This window comes from Gopherus evgoodei, chromosome 3, assembly GCF_007399415.2.
Source record: "Gopherus evgoodei ecotype Sinaloan lineage chromosome 3, rGopEvg1_v1.p, whole genome shotgun sequence".
NCBI lineage: Eukaryota > Metazoa > Chordata > Testudines > Testudinidae > Gopherus > Gopherus evgoodei.
In genome coordinates this window covers 113,867,812-113,887,698 of record NC_044324.1, presented here as the reverse complement: position 1 = coordinate 113,887,698, position 19,887 = coordinate 113,867,812, and the positions used below count along the sequence as shown (strand labels likewise).

The following is a 19,887-nucleotide window of genomic DNA, read 5'->3' as shown; positions in this document are numbered from 1 at the left end:
CTGTGGACAAAATTAATTTGCTAGTGGCCCTTTTTTGTTGTGTATTTTTGGATACTTATGAAGGTATTTCAGCCATTAGACAGATACGAAGCAGGTATGCGCTATGCATATTTTATTGTTTTTTTTGTCCTATGTATTACTTCAGTTGTTCCTTTTTATAAAGTTGAGAGTACGTGCTTTCTTGGTGCTTGGTCTCTTGAGAGGATAAAATCAATCACAAAAAGTATCCTTCCCTACTCTCCAGAAGACAAAAGTAATTGATAAACTCCAGCATATTATCGTTTAACAGTGTTTTGGTTTCTGCCTTAAAGTAGTAAATGTTTTCTATTTCTGTCTGTCTAAATTTGAATTGTCTGCAAAGCAGCAGTATCCTAATGAGATATATACTTTATAGTGCGTTATAGTGACAATAAATCTAATTTTAGTAATATTAAAATTGATTTTATGTAACTAAAACACCCCCTAAGACATGATTATTTAAATATTTTCTCTTGTTTTCATTTCTTTTAAGTGTTATGTCTATAGGGATGCACAGTTTAACAGTGACGTTGAAGTAGTTTTGTTTCTGAGCTAGAAATAAATGATTTCTGTTGGGGAGGAAAAATATTGTTACTAGCTGAGAAATGACAAGCTACATGTTTTTACAACAAAAGATGCTCCCTACAGCCCTCCCATGTAAAGCCACTACTGGTCATCCCTGCCAATTTCAAACAGCTTTCAGAATGTAAAGAAGTTGGTATGGTTCCACCTCAAAAGACTGCCTATCAGCAAGAGGTAGAATTGGTATAACTAGATGTTAATGCGTAGCTTCTGTTTCTCTCTTTTTGGTTTCTAGAGCTTGCAAATATTGGAATTTTGGTTCATTGGCAGTTCTGAAAAATAATAATTAAAAAAACCTTAATTTTTTTTGTGTGTATGAAAAAGTCAAATTTCATTTCAGTGTAATGAGCGTTTTTAATATTTTTATTAACAAAAATTGAAATGAAAAGTTGTTTCAAACTGAAAAATCAAAACACTTTATTTAGAAAATGTCAAAACAAAATAATTTGATATTTTTCAGACTTTTTTAATAATTGTTTCAATAAAAATTTAAGTGTTTTTAGTGTTGTTAAATTTGCAAATTGTGTGTGTGTGGGGTGGCTGTGGGGCGGTTGGCCAATAAATTTCACCCAACCCTATTCAGTACATTATGACAGTTCAGTAATTGCTAGAATTATGCTTGGCATATCCACTCAAGTTTCTTTTAGAACTAATATACCTCACATTTTGTAAGAAGGAATTTCCAACCCAGTCCTATGATCTTTACTCCACCAAAGCTAATGTTGACTTCATTTGAAGAATTATCTGAGTGAGGAGGGTGTGCAGAATTGACTCAATTGTTTTTTTTTGTTTGTTTGTTTTAAAAGGGTGAATCTGTAAAATTTCTCTTTAGAGCATGCCATAAATTAAAGGGAAATGAAATCTATTTCATTCACTCTGTTTATATGGTGAGGATTATTTCTTGCATTGTTCCATATAAATTGAATTGCATTTTAGATTTATTCAGATCAGCGTTTTTTGGTTTTTGTCTTTTTTAATCTCAGTATTACTAACCCAGTCCATTCAGGCCAGACATAAATCTATAGTATAAATTCTGTAATTTAGTTTTGTTGATTAAAATATTCTGAATGTTGGTATGTGTTTTGCAGAATGCTGAACTCCGAGAAAGAAAGGTGTAGTGTATTGAGCCATTCTTAATATAGGACTGAAAATGCCACCAGGTAAGAACCTCTACATTTTAAATTTCCAAATGCATGTTATTCTTAGAATTGAATATTAATGTTCAGTTACTTCCACCAACTGATCTTCAGTGATGCCTTGGATTAATTCTTGGTCAATGCTCACAGCTGTTTTTATGTTATGTTTTGTTTTATGAACCTTTTTATTTAACTTTGTAGGGTTTATAAAATTGATAGTTAATATGTGAAACAATGTATTTGAGAATTGTCTTGTCATGTACAATAGATAGATGATTCTACATATATTGCTTCTTTGAGTTAGCTTCATCTGGTTGCCATTGTAAATGGGAACTTTTTCTCAAGTTTCATAAGGTGAAATAAAAGTCTTGATTAATGTAATTCATCTACGGTGAAAATGCTGCCCTCTGTGCCTAAAAGTGTAATCAGGTGCTGTTGTAATGAACCTAATTATTTGAGCCAATTAACTTTATTTTAACTTTTTTTCCAGCGGAGAGTGAGGCAAAGGCAAAAACCAAGGTTCGCTTTGAGGAAATATTCAGGAGTCATTCTGGGCTAACAGAAAAAAAGAAATCAAAGAAGCAAAAATTTCACTCTCATGAGAATATTGTGGTGAGTTTGATAATCTGAGAACAGTGATTCCGCTTGCCTTGGTGGAAAAAATGTCATCTCTCTCAGCAAAGGAAGTATACTTTATCCCTCTCCACAAAAAGGAGATGCTGTAAGCTTCAGCAAGCACTATGAAAAGAAAACGTGGTGTTTGCTTCATAGATATCTTTCATTTTTAATGTATGACTTTTATTAGTTATTGATGTCCATGCTGAACAATAACCCCAGTAGTTTACAACTTACTGTGACCTTGATATACTAGTAGTATAATTCAAGGTTAATGTTAAATGGTGCCTCCTGGCATACCTATAGTTAAAATTGTGTCAACCTATTTTGCTCCACCACGTTTTTCAGTAGAATTTTGGAGGCTATCCTTCGAGCTTTTCAAATTCATATTAACTTCAGTGGGAGTGTCATATGTGAAGAGTTTGCAGGATCATTCCCACAGTAATACTAGTAGTTAGCTCTTAGAGCCAATACCTCATATCTGTGAATTTTACAGATGCTTATCAGTTGTCTAGTTGGTAACGAAGATAAATGTCAGCTTTATTAAATTTTCCAAAGCTAGTATCATGAAAATAAGAATATGCAAACAAAATGACATCAAACTAGAACTCCCTCTTCTCTTTCCCACTCATTTCTCTGCTTCTGAACAACACTGATATGACTCTTCTCTTCTCCCACCCTGCAGGTCATCGTCATCTAACATCCACCCAACTCTTCCCCAACAGCCTTCCTCTCTTGATTTTAATTCATGGCTGTCTCTTTTCTCTCCTCACAATCTCTCACACTCATTTGTGTTGACTTCAGCTTCTTAGCTCAGTGGCTTTCAACCTTTTTTCATTTGTGGACCCCTAAAAAAATTTCTAACAGAAGTCTTAGACCTAGTCTGTGTACTCCCAGGGTGAAAAGCACTGTGTTATGGTAATGACAACCTTTCATGGACCCCTTAGACATAGTCTGCGGATCCCCAGGGTGCGCAGACTACAGGTTGAAAATCACTCACCTTTGCCTCTTCATTCAACTTGCAACCGTGGTCAACACTCCCACTCACTAAACTGGCCACTCATTTGACTTAGATTTCAGCAACCACTGCTCTCATTTATCTATCTGTTGCTGAGTTCCCCGTCCAGCCAGTAAAAGCTGGCAAATTACAGGAACATCAACACGCTGTATTGGTGGCACAAAAAGCTGCCCATGGCAGGGCTCAGACCTTAGTTCCTTAGGCAGCTCCAGCCTGTACGACCTTAATTCATTCCACTGGTATGTACACATTATGATACCATCTTTAATTACATGATCCCATACTATTTTTTTCCACAGGACCCCTGCTTCATTCTGTGCACTGCATAGATGGTACTCACTCAGTTGGTAGCTGGTCAATATTTCATTTCATTCTCAGCACTCAGTGTGTGGCCTCAGACCTTACTGCATACCTTTCAGAGCCTGTTCTGAATACAGAATTATTAATTTCCTCATGGGCCTTTTTTTGTGCTTATCACCATGGAATCAGAGTGTTTCACAAATATTTATTAATTTAATTTTCAAAATACCCCTGTGAGGTAAGTTATCCCCGTTTTACAGATGGTGAGCAGAGCACAGAGAGATTAAGATCAGAAGTGTCCACTAATTTTGGGTGACCAACTTGAGTGCCCAGCAACTGGAATGCATCTCCCAGTAAGGCTTAAGGACTGACTTTTTTCAGAGTACTTAGCATTTTATAGCACTTTATTTGTTTAGAGTACGGCTCACATTGACTTCAGTTGTAGGCCCCAGATCTCTAAAGTTGGTCACTGAGAAAATTAGGAACACACAAGTGACTTGCCCAGCAACACACACAGGAACTCTGTGTCAGAGGCAAGAGTAGAATCCATTTAACCAGTGTGGTGATTAAGTACCTTAACCATGACACCGTCTTTTTATTATATACCTTCCAACTTCTACAACAAATGAGGCAGAGGTCCTACAGACAATAATTTCCTTTACTGCATAATCCTGATCCAACCCCGAAGCACTATCCTTCCTTCTTTCTCAATAAGGCAGGGATCGTGTGAATAGAATAGTTTGTGATCATGTAATAAAAGTCTGTATCATAATGCCTACATACCAGTGACATGAATTAAGGTTGTACATACCGGCGTTGTCTGAGAAACTAAGGTCTGTGCCCAGCCACAGGTAGCTTTTTGTGCCACCGATAGTGTGTTGATGTTCCTGTAATTTGCCAGCTTTTCAGGGACATTGTTTGATATAGTGAGGAATAGCTTTTGCTATTTGATATAGTTAGGAATAGTTTTGCGAAGTGTTGTGGCTTAATTTAAGTGGACAAAGGGATATGTTGTTCAACTTAGGGATATATGTGGGTGGGTGGGTGCTGTAGATGATGAACTGCACAAAGTTTACAAAAAATGTAACACACCAGCCAAAATATCTCAAGTGTGATTTTTGAGATTTCTTCAATGGAACACTTCTTACATATCAGGATAATTTCAGAAAATCAGACATGTAAATAATTAATTCCAAGTTATTTTCTGAAAGAAAACTACTTCCTCAGCTTCAGAGAAGGAGAAAGGTCCTGTCAAAGACAAAACAGTGACATAACCTTGACTATGGTGTCACTATTGTTCCTCTATAATAATCTGTCTGATAAATAACTTCATCTATTATACTTCGTGGATAAAACTGCTCAGTAAAAATGCAGATAAGGAGGGGGGTAATCCATCCAAGATCTGTTAATGTTTATGTATGCTTTGCCTTTTTTCATTTTGTATGTAATGTGCTGCATTTTTTTAGCCGCTGTAAAAATATTTTTCCTTTCTTTCCTTTATCTGTCACTCTTAAAATTACCTGTACATAATCTGCCAGTTCCTTTTAGATTGTTGGCTTTTGTATGGAAAGAATGTTATTGGACTAACTAGCAGGAAAAGGTTAAATTCATATGATGAGTATTTTCATGATTAAATACTACATAGTTTTAAGTACTATCTATGTAACTAAAAATACAGCCACATACTGAAAAGATGTGCGAATACAGGGCTGGCCTTAGGTTTTTTGCTACCCTAGATGAACATCATTGCATGCAGTCCCATTCCCTGTCCTTCCATTCATTTACATCCCACTTTTAATAGAATTATTTAATTTAATATTTTAGCATGCATTTTTTACATTACTATGTCTGGGTTTATGCTTCTTTCCTTTCCTTCACACCCTTTTTCTTTATGTTGACTCTATGTTGGTGCATTTTTTCTCCCACTCTGTTTATCCTTCCAATTTATTTTTCTAGTATGAATAATAATTCTCTCAACCCCACCCTTATTTCTTCAACATCTCCAATGCCTTTTCTACCTCCTTTTGTAATCTTCCACTCCCGCCCCCCCCAGTCAGTCATGGCTAAGACAGACTTCCTCCTCATCTCAAGGGTAGAGCGGAAGGTTTGGCAGCTAAGATAGTTGAGGTGAAACTTGTGATGGAGGCAGATGGTTGGCAGATAGGGAGTAATCAACTTTTCTTGGTTAGCCACATGAAACGTCAACTATATCTTCTCTCATTCTTCAGAGATGGATTTCTAGAAATCAGATTCCAGAAGTGTTTGCCTTTGTAGCTACATGCTTTGCCCATGTCTAGGGTTGGGCCTTCCTGCTTCGTTCCCTCCTTCAACTCCTTTCACAGCCCCTCAGGATGACATTTAGTGGCATTATTTAGACAGATCATGTTCTTATATAATGTCCTTAAGTATTTAAAAAAAACAAAAAATCCCCACAAAACAAAAAAAACAAGAACCCGAAAGAGAAATACAAAAACTATAAGATTACTTAAAGGGACCCTATCAATCTAAAATTGGTTTGTCTTCATTTTTTTTTTTTAATCTGCGATTCTTACAAGTAACACCTTTGATAGGGGTTCTCAGCCTGGGGTTTGTGAAAAGGTGTCAAGGGTGCTTTGGCCACTGTGCTGTTCCTAGCTAGATGGGAAGGGAGTCCCAGGATTGTCTTGCTGTTGAAAAATAGAGTAATGGCAAGGAAAAGGTTGAAAAGCACAGAAATAAAATATTTGGACTGGAAGAAATCAGAGAGGGAAATATATATTTTAGTTATTGGGCTTTTTTGTGCGTGTGCATCTGAAAGCTCTTTTTGTATAGTTAGTTCCACTGTTTTCCCCTGTGTAGTTTGTAACATCCGAATCCTACAACGAGCTTCACTTTGGCAACCCCCTGAGCCCACATGGAGCCCCACTGACTTAATAGGAGCCACACACAAGCTCAGGGACATACCTTTGTGGAGCTCAGTGCAGGATCAGACCTGTATTAAGTTTGCTGTGTTGTCTGTGTGGGTTTTTCATTCATCCATAAAAGAAGCGAAACCTTAAAAAAAGTATTTTGCAAAACCACAGAAGTTGAAAGAGGGATGCAAAGGGTGGGTGATTTATCTGAAAATACATTTAACTAAGTTTTTGAAAGTGGACTAGATTTCAGGTTGACTCTGTCCCTTTAATAAGAGTTGTTGATTGATAGAATTTTTTCCATAGGTTTATAAGAGCTGTCATCTTAAGAGTTGTCTGTTGTTAAATTTTATCAAGTCTGTCTTTTGGAAAGTGATTTTCATTGCCAAACTTCGGCACACTGCTCATGGTAAAAAGAAGTCCAGACAGGCATTGGCACTTCTAACATTAATATTTATATCCGTTTGAGACATGTTTTGGTTCTGCATTTCATTTCTGCAGATCTTTCAAAATGTATTACATTGGCAAATCATTATGGAGTAGTCCTGTTCATTGAGGTAGTTTTGAATTTTACTGTGGTGAATATATACGTAAGGTTCTTGTTATAAAAGAACGTTGGAAGTACAGATTTCAAGCTGTCCAAATACAAACACTTATTTTAAGCATGAATGATCTGTTTCGGTTCCATCTGGTACTTGTTAGGTTTAAAAAAGACAACGATTAGATGTCTAATATCATTTTTATATTTCACCAGATAGTGTAAACTGATAATGTACTAAACTATTTTTATTATTGTACCATTACATATGATATATACTTAAAATATGTTCTCTGTTTTTATTTCTAGCTTGACACCTTTAAAAATAATCTTGATCTAGCTAAAGAAAGTGGAAATGATGAGGTAATTATAAACAACACTTATAATCCTGAGGAAAAGAGCCCCCAGTTTACAAAAAACAAACTAAGAGACAAATCCTCAGTTTCAGAAAAAATAAACAATGTTGTTGTTAGTGGAGAAGAAAACAAGCAACCAAAGTCTAACAAGAAGAAAAAGAAAGCAGTGTTACAAGAACAATTTAATGAGGAGGAAAATGTATATGAAACTAAATTGGAGAGTTCTGAAAAACAGATTACTGATTTGCCAAAGAAAAAAACTAAAAGTAAATCACAAACAGATGCATCTCGTCATGAAGGTAACAACAAGATAAAAAGTACCTTGAATGAAGTGAGAGATGTAACTGAATTAGAAGAGGAAGAACAGCTAATTCAAGCCTATCAGCTGCAAGTGACTGAGGATGAGGCAAATATAATTAAGGAGAAAATAAGAAAAAAACTTAAAGAACAGATGTCTGAATTCACCTCCAGTGTTCAAAGCCAAAAAGTTGTATTGAACAATGAGGTGGGCAAAAAGAAGAAAAAGAAGAAAGAAGTGCCAGTTGTATCTGAAGCTGAAACAAGGTATAGTGGTTAATTGTAATCTATGCATGTATACATCTTAAACAAAATGTTGATTTTTTGTAACTGAACTAGCCAGATGATTTTATGTGGCGGGGGGAACCTCTTCCCCATACACACAAAAAACCCTTCTACTGCATGATATCTAAAAATAGTGCCAAGATCCATACTAATTTGTAAGAACTTACAAAATTGAATGAATTGTTTTTTAATGTTGCAGTACTACATTTAACCTGCCAGTTATGCACTGTGGACTTGACTCCTTGACTGTGTGGCCTTTGGCTTAATCCTGATTAAAATCTGGCATTAATAAAATATTGTCTCAAGTCAAAACTACTTATACACTCAGCTAACAGAATGCATCATTCTCTAGTATACTTTATTTCATGTGAACTGTGTATCTGATCCTGCAAAGATCTTGTTTAAATTTATGTCACAAGACTACTCGTGGAAATCTCCACATGAAAATGTTTTAGAAGGTAAGACTTAGAATAATAAAATGGAGAGGGAAATTCATGATAGACCGTTCAAGAATGTGTGCTACTGTTATCATTGTAATAGCTAAACAAGACAAAACATTTTTGATGGGATTTTGAAGATGGAGAGCTAGTGAATTTGAGGAAACAGGAAGAGACTGTTTCAGAAGTCAAGTCTTTTTAGTGGATTAAAACAGAAATAGTATGTACTTGCTGACAGTGATGTGTGTTTCATTACAGTGTGATGTCCCTTGCTGAACTACAGCATAACCCAATGGAAGATAATACCAGAAAAAATAAGTCATCAGGAAGACTGCTTGCATCATATTTTAAAGATGAAATGAACACAGAGGAACACAAGGAGGAGGAAGATGTGGAAAAACTGAAACCTAAAATAAAGAAAGCAAAAAAGAAATCTAAAAAAGGTTTGTGCAATCAAAATATTATAGTCAAAGTTTTTCATATTGGAAGACTTCGCTGCTGCTGCTAAGTTCTTTTGCTGTTGCTTGTTCCTATCAATGAGACAAAGATGGCTTAGATTATTATAAAAATATTCAGTAGCAAAAAACTGTTAACTCAGAGTTAATATTGCTTGGTGATATGTCATCTCGTTGCAGAGTTTTGCATTAAGCAAAACTCAAATTTCTGAAAACCAGGAAATGCACAGTTACGGTTGCCCATGCAATCTTAACTCTGCCCTCTTTCAGTAATACCCATTACATCCCATTAACACACACATCTTTACTTTACCACTCCCACAGTTTCTGAAATGTACAAGCTCTTCACCTTCATTCGTTCTCATTCACAGGATTCTATCTAAACCATGTCACTGACCCATTCACTGCATCCCCCTCTCCACTATTGTACTTAGGCCTCCACTGCAGTGCATTTCCCTGATGTCTTTACTCCTTGGTTTACAAATGTTTCTGTTGCTGTTATTTTCTCCCTCCTATAACTTGACTCACATTCCGTGCTTGGAGTGAAGGTCAACTATGTTACAGTGGAATAGTGTTGGGATGCAGGGGGATTGGGGTGCACTGGCAGAATTTTGACACCTGTGACTCACAAACTGTTGCAACCTCCAGCCCCTCAGTCTAAAACTCCTTTTGCCTTAAGTAGGGGTTTGTGATTAATTTATCCTCAGTTATGTTAAACTGAAGTGTTAGTTCACAGCCATGGGTCTCAGTGAGGTCTGTGGTTCATCCAGTCATAATTGTCTCTCAGTTTAACAGTAAAAGGAAACCAGTTTCTTGGGAGGGCCTGTAATTCAGGAGCCCCTCTGTCAAATGACCCCAAATGTGGTCTCTACCACTACCCTGCACCTTGTGAGGCATAATAAATTTAAAAATAATCTGATTAGCTGTTCAGATGTTAGACCATTTACAAGAATTGAGCTTCAAAGCATGTAAAATGGTGGGACTGGAAACCCTCTAGCCGTTTTTCTGTATTGGTGCATGTGCACTGTAAAAATAAATAAATAAATAAATAAAAATCATTTTCTTTTAATGCTGTTCTCAGTTTGAGTCCCCCAGAGGTTAGTGGGTGCTCTGCACTGCCCTGGGTAAAACTTGACAGATTGGGACCATTTTGCTCTGCATTACATCGATAGTTTAATCTCTAGCTCTGGGCAAAAGAAATACCTTCTGTGACAAAGTTCCTCCTCTACCTTGGTGGGTCCTGCGCTTATTGGCAGATTTGCACACCTCAGTTATCTTCCCCACAGTCTCAGTCAACTTCTCCTGTGTCTGATCAGGAGTGGGGAGGTTTTGAGGGAACCCAGGCCCACCCTCTATTCCGGGTTCCAGCCCAGGGCCCTGTGGATTGCAGCTGTCTATAGTGCCTCCTGTAACAGCTGCATGACAGCTACACCTCCCTGGGCTACTTCCCCATGGCCTCCTCCAAACACCTTCTTTATCCTCACCAAGGACCTTCCTCCTGGTGTTTGATAACGCTTGTACTCCTTAGTCCTCCAGCAGCACACTCTCGCTCTCAGGCCTGGTCTACACTATGCGTTTGAACCAATTTTAGCAGTGTTAAACCGATTTAACACCGCACCCGTCCACACTACGCGGCCCTTTTTATCGATATAAAGGGCTCTTTAAATCAGTTTCTGTACTCCTCCCCAACGAGAGGAGTAGCTCTAAAATTGGTATTACCATATCGGATTAGGGATAGTGTGGCCGCAAATCGACAGTACTGGCCTCTGGGCAGTATCCCACAGTGCACCACTGTGACCGCTCTGGACAACAATCTGAACTCGGATGCAGTGGCCAGGTAAACAGGAAAAGCCCCGTGAACTTTTGAATTACATTTCCTGTTTGCCCAGCATGGAGCTCTGATCAGCACGGGTGGCAATGCAGTCCCAAATCCAAAAAGAGCTCCAGCATGGACCGTACAGGAGATACTGGATCTGATCGCTGTATGGGGAGACAAATCTGTTCTATCAAAGCTCCGTTACAGAAGACAAAATGCCAAAGTGTTTGAAAAAAATCTCCAGGCTACACAGTGCTGCATGACAAGCGTAACGGAAAGCCAAAGCATCAAATGGACGCTCATGAAGGGAGGGAGGGGGTACTGAGGACTCCAGCTATCCCACAGTCCACAGCAGTCTCCGAAAAGTATTTTCATTCTTGGCTGAGCTCCCAGTGCCTGTAGATTCAAACACATTGTCCAGCGTGGTTCAGGGTATAGCTCGTCAATTTATTCCCTCCCCCCACCACGTGAAAGAAAAGGGAAAGAAATCGTTTCTTGACTTTTTTCAATGTCACCCTATGTCTACTGAATGCTGCTGGTAGACGCGATGCTGCAGCAGTGAAGAGCAGTATCCACTCTTCTCCCCTCCCCTCCCCTCCCTGGTGGCAGATGGTACAATATGACTGCTATCCATCGTCACCATCAGCCCGTGAGTGCTCCTGGCTGGCCTCAGGTGAGGCTGGCCGTTGGCGCCTGGGTAAAAATAGGAATGATTCCTGGTCATTCCCAGTAGATGGTACAGAACGGCTGGTAACCATCCTCATCATAGCAACTGGGGGCTGAGTTCCATCAGCCTCCTCCCTTTCCCGTGTAAAGAAAAGATTCTGTACTGCCTGGACTATCATAGCAGCGGGATGCTGGGCTCCTCTCCTCCGCACCACTTAATGTCCTGCCTGGACTATCATAGCACCGGGAGGCTGTCTCCCCCTCATTTTATCTCACTAACAAGTCAGTGTTTCTTATTCCTGCATTCTTTATAACTTCATGACACAAATGGAGGGGACACTGCCATGGTAGTCAGGAAGGTTGGGGGAGGAGGGAAGCAACGGGTGGGGTTGTTGCAGGGGCACCCCCTAGAATGGCATGTAGCTCATCATTTCTGTGGGATCTGACACGGAGCAGCTGTGCTCTCTGATACACTGGTTCTCTAGTACACTTGCCCCATATTCTAGGCAGGACTGATTCTGTTTTTATAAACCATAAAGGAGGGATTGATTCGGGGAGTCATTCCCAGTTTTGCCTTTGCACCCCCAGGCGATCTCAGCCAGGGGCACGCGTGATAGCAGCAGACAGTACAGAACGACAGATAACCGTCATCTTACTGCCAATTTACAATGGCAGCAGACGGTACAGAACGATTGATAACCGTCTCTGCTATCATGCAAAAGCAAATGAATGCTGCTGTGTAGCACTGCAGTAACGCCTCTGTTAGCGGCATCCAGTACACATATGGTGACTGTAAAAAAAAAAAAAAAAAAAAGCTGAACGGGCTCCATGGTTGCCGTGCTATGGCATCTGCCAGGGCAATCCAGGGAAAAAGGGCGCAAAATGATTGTCTGCCGTTGTTTTCCCGGAGGAAGGAATGAGTGACGACATTTACCCAGAACCACCCGCGACAATGATTTTTGCCCCATCAGGCACTCGGATCTCAACCCAGAATTCCAAGGGCCGCGCGGGGGAGACTGCGGGAACTATGAGATAGCTACGGAATAGCTACCCACAGTGCAACGCTCCGGAAATCGACGCTAGCCTCTGACCATGGATGCACACCGCCGAATTAATGTGCTTAGTATGGCCGCGTGCACTCGACTTTATACAATCTGTTTTACAAAACCGGTTTATGTAAAATCAGAATAATCCTGTAGTGTAGACGTACCCTCACTCTCAGCTCCTTGCACCTTTTGCTCCTAGCTCCTCTCACACACTTCCTCTCCTCTGGCTCCCCCTCACCTGATTGGAGTGAGCTCCTTTTTAAACCCAGGTGCCCTGATTAGCCTGCCTTGATTGGCTGCAGGTGTTCTAATCAGCCTGTCTGCCTTAATTGGTTCTAGCAGGTTCCTGATTACTCTAGTGCAGCCCCTGCTCTAGTCACTCAGGGAACAGAAAACTACTCATCCAGTGACCAGTATATTTGCCCTCTACCAGACTCCTGTACCACACTGGTCTGGGTCTGTCACACTACTTAGAAACTTTTAAAAAAACAGCTATTTTCCCCAGAGCATATCTCCAGAACCCCTGTCTCAAATGACCCCAAATTTGGGTCACTAACCCTACCATGCACCCACATGAGACACACCAAATTTCAAAGAGTATGACCTAAGCACGTTCACTCTAGAGCAGGGGTTCTCAAACTTAATTGCACCATGACCCTCTCCTGACAACAAATATTAACTACATGGCTCCAGGAGGGGGAACTGAAGCCTGCACGCCCCCCGCCCCGCAAGACCTGCTGCCCTGTGGTGTGTGTATGTGTGGGGGGGGGCTAAAGCCCAACCCCCACTTCCCTGGGAAGGGGGGAAAAGCCAAAACCCAAAACCCAAGGGCTTCAACCCCAGGCAGGGGGCCTGTAACCTGAGCTCTGTCACCGAGGGCTGAAGCCCTTGGGCTCCAACTTTGGCCCGAGATCCTAGCAAGTCTAAGCCAGTCCTCGTGACCCCATTAAAACAGGATCGAGACCCACTTTGGGATCCTGACGCACAGTTTGAGAACCGCTGCTCTAGAGGATTTAGAACAGAGATGGGCAAACTACGGCCCACAGGCTACATCTGGTCTGCAGGACCATCCTGTCTGGCCCCTGAGCTCCCTCCTGGGGTGGCTAGTCACCGCCCCTCCCCTGCTGTCCTGTCTCTCTGCAGTAATGCTGCCGCCTGGGTAGTGTGGCTGGCTCCAGCTGGGCAGCGGGGCTGCGAGCTTCTGCCGCTCTGAGTGGCATCATAAAGGGATGGAGTGGGGAGGGTGCTGGATAAGGAGCAGGGGGTTGCGGGGAGCAGTCAGGTGACTGGGAGCAGGGGGTGGTTGGATGGGGTGGAGGTTCTGGGGGTGGTGGTCAGAGGATGGGGAGTAGGGGGAGTTGGATAGGTGTGGGAGTCCTGGGGGGCCTGTCATGGGGTCGGGGTGTGGATAGGGGTTGGGACAGTCAGGGGACAGGGAGCAGCGAGGGTTGACTAGAGGTGGGGGTCCTTGGAGGGGGTGGTCGGGGGCAAGGAGCAGGGGGGTTGGATAGGTTTGGAGTTCTGAGGAGGGTAGTCGGGGTGGGAAGTGGGAGGGGACAGATAGGGGGCAGGGGCCAGGATGTTTGGGGAGGCACCTTCCTTACCAGGCCCTCCATACAGTTTTGCAACCCTGATGTGGCTCTCAGGCCAAAAAGTTTGCCCACCCAGACATAGAAAGGTCAACCTTTAAACAAATAATGTGATGCAGCCTCAACTGTAGTGCTGTTCCTATGCCTTTATAATACTATAAAGTAGCTGAGGAGGCATTTGGCATATTTTCTGTTTCCTAGTTTTGGGTTGAATTCATGGAGAATTAGATGGGTGCATCAAATTAAAAGCCGTAAGTGCCTATTATAGTTTAGGGTATTCAGCTGATTGTGCTAAATGATCTTGTGCTATTCTTGCAATTTGGATAATAAGGTATTTTTAATCACATTATATAACCATTCAACAGAATATTGTTTAGCTATTGAAATCATAAAAGATAATCGGCATACATACTGTAGTTTATTACTGTGGATGACTACTTGTATATTGAAGTTTCAGGGAAGAGACTATGCAAATCAAGAGCAAGAGTTGTGGTTCAATAATTTATGTTTGATAAACACTGGTAGAGAATGCTTGTATTAAAATATATATACATATAGACAAACATATGTATAATGCTGTAAATCCACTGACTTTATTTTAATACTCTATTGCATAAAGAACAGAACTAAATATAATTACTAATATAAAGTTTGCTTTGAAAATGTGATAAATTTTTAATCCTTATAATTTGTCACTAATCTCTGCTTGAAGAACTTTTTGGTTTATTTGTTTTTCTTTGCTTCTAGCTTTAGAAGAAAATACAGAAATTTCTGCAGAAAATGTACAGGAAATGAACAGTCCAGAAGTTTGTACTCAATCCAAACTTGCTTTTGATGACAGCCTTGTGTTAGGGGTTTACATCCATCGAACTGATAGACTTAAAACTGATCTCATGGTATCGCATCCCATGGTCAAGATTCACGTGATTGATCAGAAAACTGGTTTATATGTCAAGAAAGAGCATAGGTGAGTTTACTGATTTGTTTCCCCCTGCCCCCTCCCAAAAAGCCCCCCAAACCCTTCACGTGCCTGCTTCTGCAGGAAATAATTACTTAAATAAGCATATACATACATGTTTAACTTTAAGCATGGGTGTAGTCTTATTGACTGCAAATCCTCACACAACTTGCATACTTAAAATAAAGTACATGTGTAAATGTTTGCAGGAATGGGGCCATTGTTTTCTTTCACATTTGGAGCACATGTATTATCAGAGTAGCAGTGTAGCTGATCAGACACACATTTGCAATGTGGCTGATTGACTCCTCTCTCAAAACAGAGAGAGATGGCAGAATCATTAGAAGCCTCTTTGAGAATAAGCAAACAAACATATTGAGGCATGAATAAGAGATTTTTTTTTGCTTTTTGGCAAAACATCCATAAGAATATTGGAATGAAGTCGAGTTATCCATTCATCTTACTGTTTCGCTTACCTATTCCCAGCTCTGCTAGTAATTAATGAGGGGCCTGATCCAAAGCCCACTGAAGTTAGTGGGACTTGTATTGGCTTCAGTGGTCTATGGATCAGGCCCAATCAAAATGCTTGATTTATTGGGATTTGGAACTCCAGCTTTGTTTATTGCCCTGTACGTCATCAGTTGCATTAAGATCTCCAGTGGTTATTGAATATTATTTCTAAAATAAAGAGAAGGGATGTCTTGTACTTTTTTTGTTTACAGTAATTGAAGTAGTCATAGTATTTTGTTCTTTGCTTTTTTGAAAAACATTGACAGTTGCAATTGGTTGTTTTTAAACAGCAGCCGAGCGGTTTCATCTTTTTATGAACAAGAGCGAGTGGAGCACATTCTTCCTATTATGACCCAGCCTTACAATTTCCGACAATTTAAATCAACACTTCCAGAATGGGAGGAACAAATCATATTTAATGAACGTTTTAGTTATTTCCTTCAAGATGCTGAAGAAAGCCCCAAAGTAGTCCTGTTTTTTGAGGTACAGATGAAATATTTTACAGTAAATTTTTCAAGTTGCAGTTTTCTGACCATGTATTTCTATCAGCTTTTTATTTGATTTACAGTTATATTGTTGGAATGCCATAGTTTTTTTAAGAGAATGTATATTATGATGGAGATTTTAAAAAACACTCAGCGTTGGCCAGCTGTTCTCTCATTGAAGCCAATGGAAGTAAAATTAGGCCAATACTAAGCAGTTTACTAAGAGAAAACCCCTCCCTCAGCAAGATTCTGTTCTAGGTAATAAATAAATACTTTGGTGAATGTGTCTTATTGACACAGTCAGAATGCTTCCAGGAAGGACTGAAAAGGGCATGCCACACTAGGAGCTATGATACCCTTTGAAAAGGATGTAGCATACCCTCCTCTCATTGCACTAGCACTTCTTGCTGACCGAAGAGTAGGATAGGGTCATTGTTCTTTTTTGGGTTCCTAACACCATCGGTTCAAAGGCTGATAGTGGCTGCCCCCTTAGTGCTGCCACCTCCTACTTGTATACATAAGCAAGGCTATCCAAGATGTAGGCCACACATTTTTTGCATGTTTGCCATTAAAAAAAAAGTAGACATCTGTTTCTTCTTCATCATTACTCACACAACAACAACTACCTCAGCCTCAAATACATTTATGTTTATAGGAAAAATTGTAAAGCATGTTTCAAACATGTTTTGGAGCATAACTGTAGCTGGTATTTATAGACATCTATATCCAAGAGAGTTTATATAGTGTTAATGTGGAAATGGAGACCTAGTACAATCAATACTTTTTTTATACCCCCATCTTATATTTTTCTAAATACATCGTGCATACGCAATCTAGTAACAGTGCCAGATGTTCCTTTATGGTCTGCATTTTTCATAAAATAACTACATTCAAAGTACTAAGAGAGGATCCTGATGGCTTATCACAAAAAGTGATTCCAGTAATGTATAGAGGCTCTTCATGGAAACAGTCTTAAAGTTTGAGTCAAAATCTTTGTCAAATGAAAGCCTGCATTTTCTATTGATTTCACTGGCGTTACTTAGCCACAAATCCGAAGCTGGATTGTAACTCTGATATTATGCATGCCATGTAAAGTTGCAGAAGTGTTTGGATATGAGGAAATTCTGGTTGCAGACCCAAGAAAATCAAGAGAATTGTATACCAAAGTGATGAAGCTAGGAAAAGAAAATTATCTTTTTGACCACATACTTTTATCTGGATTAAATGTGCAGTCAGTTTGGGGACGTATAAAGGGTTTGTGAAGAATTGCTTTTGTTTAGTTGTTTATAAAAAATATAATGAGACTGTGAAATAAGAAACTTGTTTTTAAATATCACTTGTGGTAGATGTGGACACTGGATAGTTAATAAATTATGTTTTTATAATATTAAGTAAAATGAGAATTTTGTTTAAATCTATGAATACTATCTAAAATACCTTCAGTAGTAGTTATTACTTCTAAGAAGGGCATTCTCAATGGTAATGTATGTATATATTCTAATTAATATCTGCAGATCCTTGATTTCTTAAGCATGGATGAAGCAAGAGCCAACTCTGAAGTGCAAATTCAGGAAAGTGGTTTTCGCAAAATCTCTTGGGCATTTCTAAAGGTATTGTGAACTTAAACATACAAAAAAATAAAACCAGAGGAAGACTAAAAAGCCTGCATAAAGTATCTAAAAGAAATTGACAAAGTCAGCTTTTCAAGTAACCATATTACTTAGTGGGAAACTTTTTTTAAAACAAAAAATTAAAAAGTATTTTAAACCACAGGTATAGAGACCAATTCAGACAGAGAGAGCTCATGCTATTAAAAGATCATGTAGATAGATATACAGAGAAAACAGGTGTGGCAATAGAGCAAATTGATATTTCTCAGCTAAATGAACAAAATGCGTGGGAAAAAATGCATATTCTTTTTCAAGTGCAGCTCTTGGCAGAAAAATCAGAAGCTTCTGAATAAAGGCTAAGCAATTGATAAATGTCATGGGTGGCTTCTCTGTACACCTGGGACCAGGAGTACTACTTCAAGAGCAATTAGTGTCTTCTGTTTAAGTGCTATTCAAAATTCTAGTGCAGCTTTTAGTTGAATCAAAATATTGAGACGGCACTGTGGGTTTTTCCCCCCTTGAAATAATGAAATTGTCGTGACTTGTCTTAATCCTACAAAAGGGGAAGCATCCTGACAAACAGTGGTTTATCTCCTACTCCTAGTAGGCAAAAAACTAACTTATGGAAGGGATATGTTCCAGAGCTCGCTTATTTCCTCTTACCTTAAGTCATACTATGCTACTAGGGAATGTTTGCACTACAGGTGCTACAGTGGTACAGCTGTGGCTTTGCAGCTACCCTGTTATAATGCCTTAGCATAGACACTTGCTACAGTGACAGAGGTTTTCCATCACTATAATAAATCCATCTCCTTGAGAGGTTAGGCAACTAGGTTGATTGAAGAATTCTTCTGCTGACATAGACATTACTATGTAGAGGCTTAGGTTGGCTTAACTTCATCTCTCTGGTATGAATTTTTCACTTTGGGAAAAGTGGGAGAGCTGCTATTTCTGCTGCACCTTCTGTCCTCCAGCAGAAACGCCTTCACTGGGACATGGAAAAAGTGGGGGCAGGAGCAGGGACCTAGCTGCTCTTTGTGGCACTGTCCCTTGAGACTCACTGGATTTCTGCAACTGTTAATAACCTTAAAAATATAATATTTTGTCTTAAACAACCACCTTTAAAACTAAACCTTTTTTTGACCTTTCCCTCTGGAAAGGAGTTGATAATGTTGCAATTATGGATTCTTTCCCAAGTGCAATATATCACACATCTACTTCTTGTGGAAAAATTGTAATAAATTCATGAATGCCTTTTTTTCTCTTGGGAAAGACAAGGTAGGTGAAGTGATCTTCTTTTTTTTTTTTTTTTTTTTTTTTCCTTTGGACCAACTTCTGTTGGTGGAGGGTTTGAGTTTCACAGAGCTCTTCTTCCAGTCTGGGGAAGGTAATCCGAGAGTCTAAGCTAAATGTAAGTTGGGAGAGATAGTTAAGGGATTCACACATTGTAGGAGACCACTTAAAATGAAGTGGGCAGTTACCAGTTAGCAGGCAGTGAGGTGTGTACAACTTGGCATAATGAGCCATGCAATTTGTTGAGTCCATGGTTTGTGGTGTCTGTTAGAGATATGAATTTAATTTCCTAGGCTCACCTTTTGAAGGTGCTGTGCAGGTTTCCATTGGGGACAAATATTGAAAGATCGGATATGGAGTAATTGCTTTGTGAAAAGTATTCACCTGCAAGTGAGAAGGTGTTTTTGTCTTTTATCATTTTTCTGTATGAGTTTATTCAAGAGCTTAGTGATTGTCTGGTTTTACCCCCATAGTTGTTGTTGGTGCATTTTGATGCACTGGATGAGGTACACTACATTTTGAGATAGGCATGTGTAGCACCCAGGAATCTTGAAAGTTGTATGTGGGGAGTATTGATGATTGTAGTGATGGAGACATGTCTGCGGGTTTTGCATCTGTTGTTCTGGCAGGGTCTGGTGCTGCTTTGAGTTTTGTGTTTTGGGCCATGGGGAGCTTGCTTCTGATGATGATCTTATAGCAAGGTTGCTGGATTGTTTGAAGGCCAGAAGAATGGGTCTGGGAAAGATGGTTTTGTTTTTTAAGGATGTGGTCCCCATCAAATGTGTTATGCTTATAAGAAGCACATGGAATCTTTTTCAAGAGGATATTGGGACCCGGTGGAGGTTTCACATGAGGCCGCTTCCACAGATGGGGTAACTGCAGACAAAGGGGGTGGTAATACCTGGATCCCTGATACCTCCCAGAGGGCACTAAACGGTGACAACAACAGGGGGGAGAAGGAATACAACTCCATTGAGAACAAAGTT

The 19,887-nt window shown here is 39.7% G+C and overlaps 1 protein-coding gene across 5 annotated transcripts in view; it reads left to right on the top strand.

Annotated features, from left to right (window-relative positions):
* The window catches only part of AHI1 (Abelson helper integration site 1), a 176,110-nt gene that overhangs the window by 10,053 nt on the left and 146,170 nt on the right, over positions 1 to 19,887 (top strand). For all 5 annotated transcript variants that reach the window (XM_030556375.1, XM_030556374.1, XM_030556373.1 and 2 more), the window contains 7 exons: positions 1,689 to 1,760; positions 2,227 to 2,348; positions 7,408 to 8,018; positions 8,732 to 8,916; positions 14,793 to 15,012; positions 15,804 to 15,996; positions 17,513 to 17,608. In XM_030556375.1, the coding sequence (XP_030412235.1) occupies positions 1,751 to 1,760; positions 2,227 to 2,348; positions 7,408 to 8,018; positions 8,732 to 8,916; positions 14,793 to 15,012; positions 15,804 to 15,996; positions 17,513 to 17,608 (1,437 nt within the window). In that variant the 5' untranslated portion in view covers positions 1,689 to 1,750. The remainder of the gene's footprint in view (positions 1 to 1,688; positions 1,761 to 2,226; positions 2,349 to 7,407; positions 8,019 to 8,731; positions 8,917 to 14,792; positions 15,013 to 15,803; positions 15,997 to 17,512; positions 17,609 to 19,887) is intronic.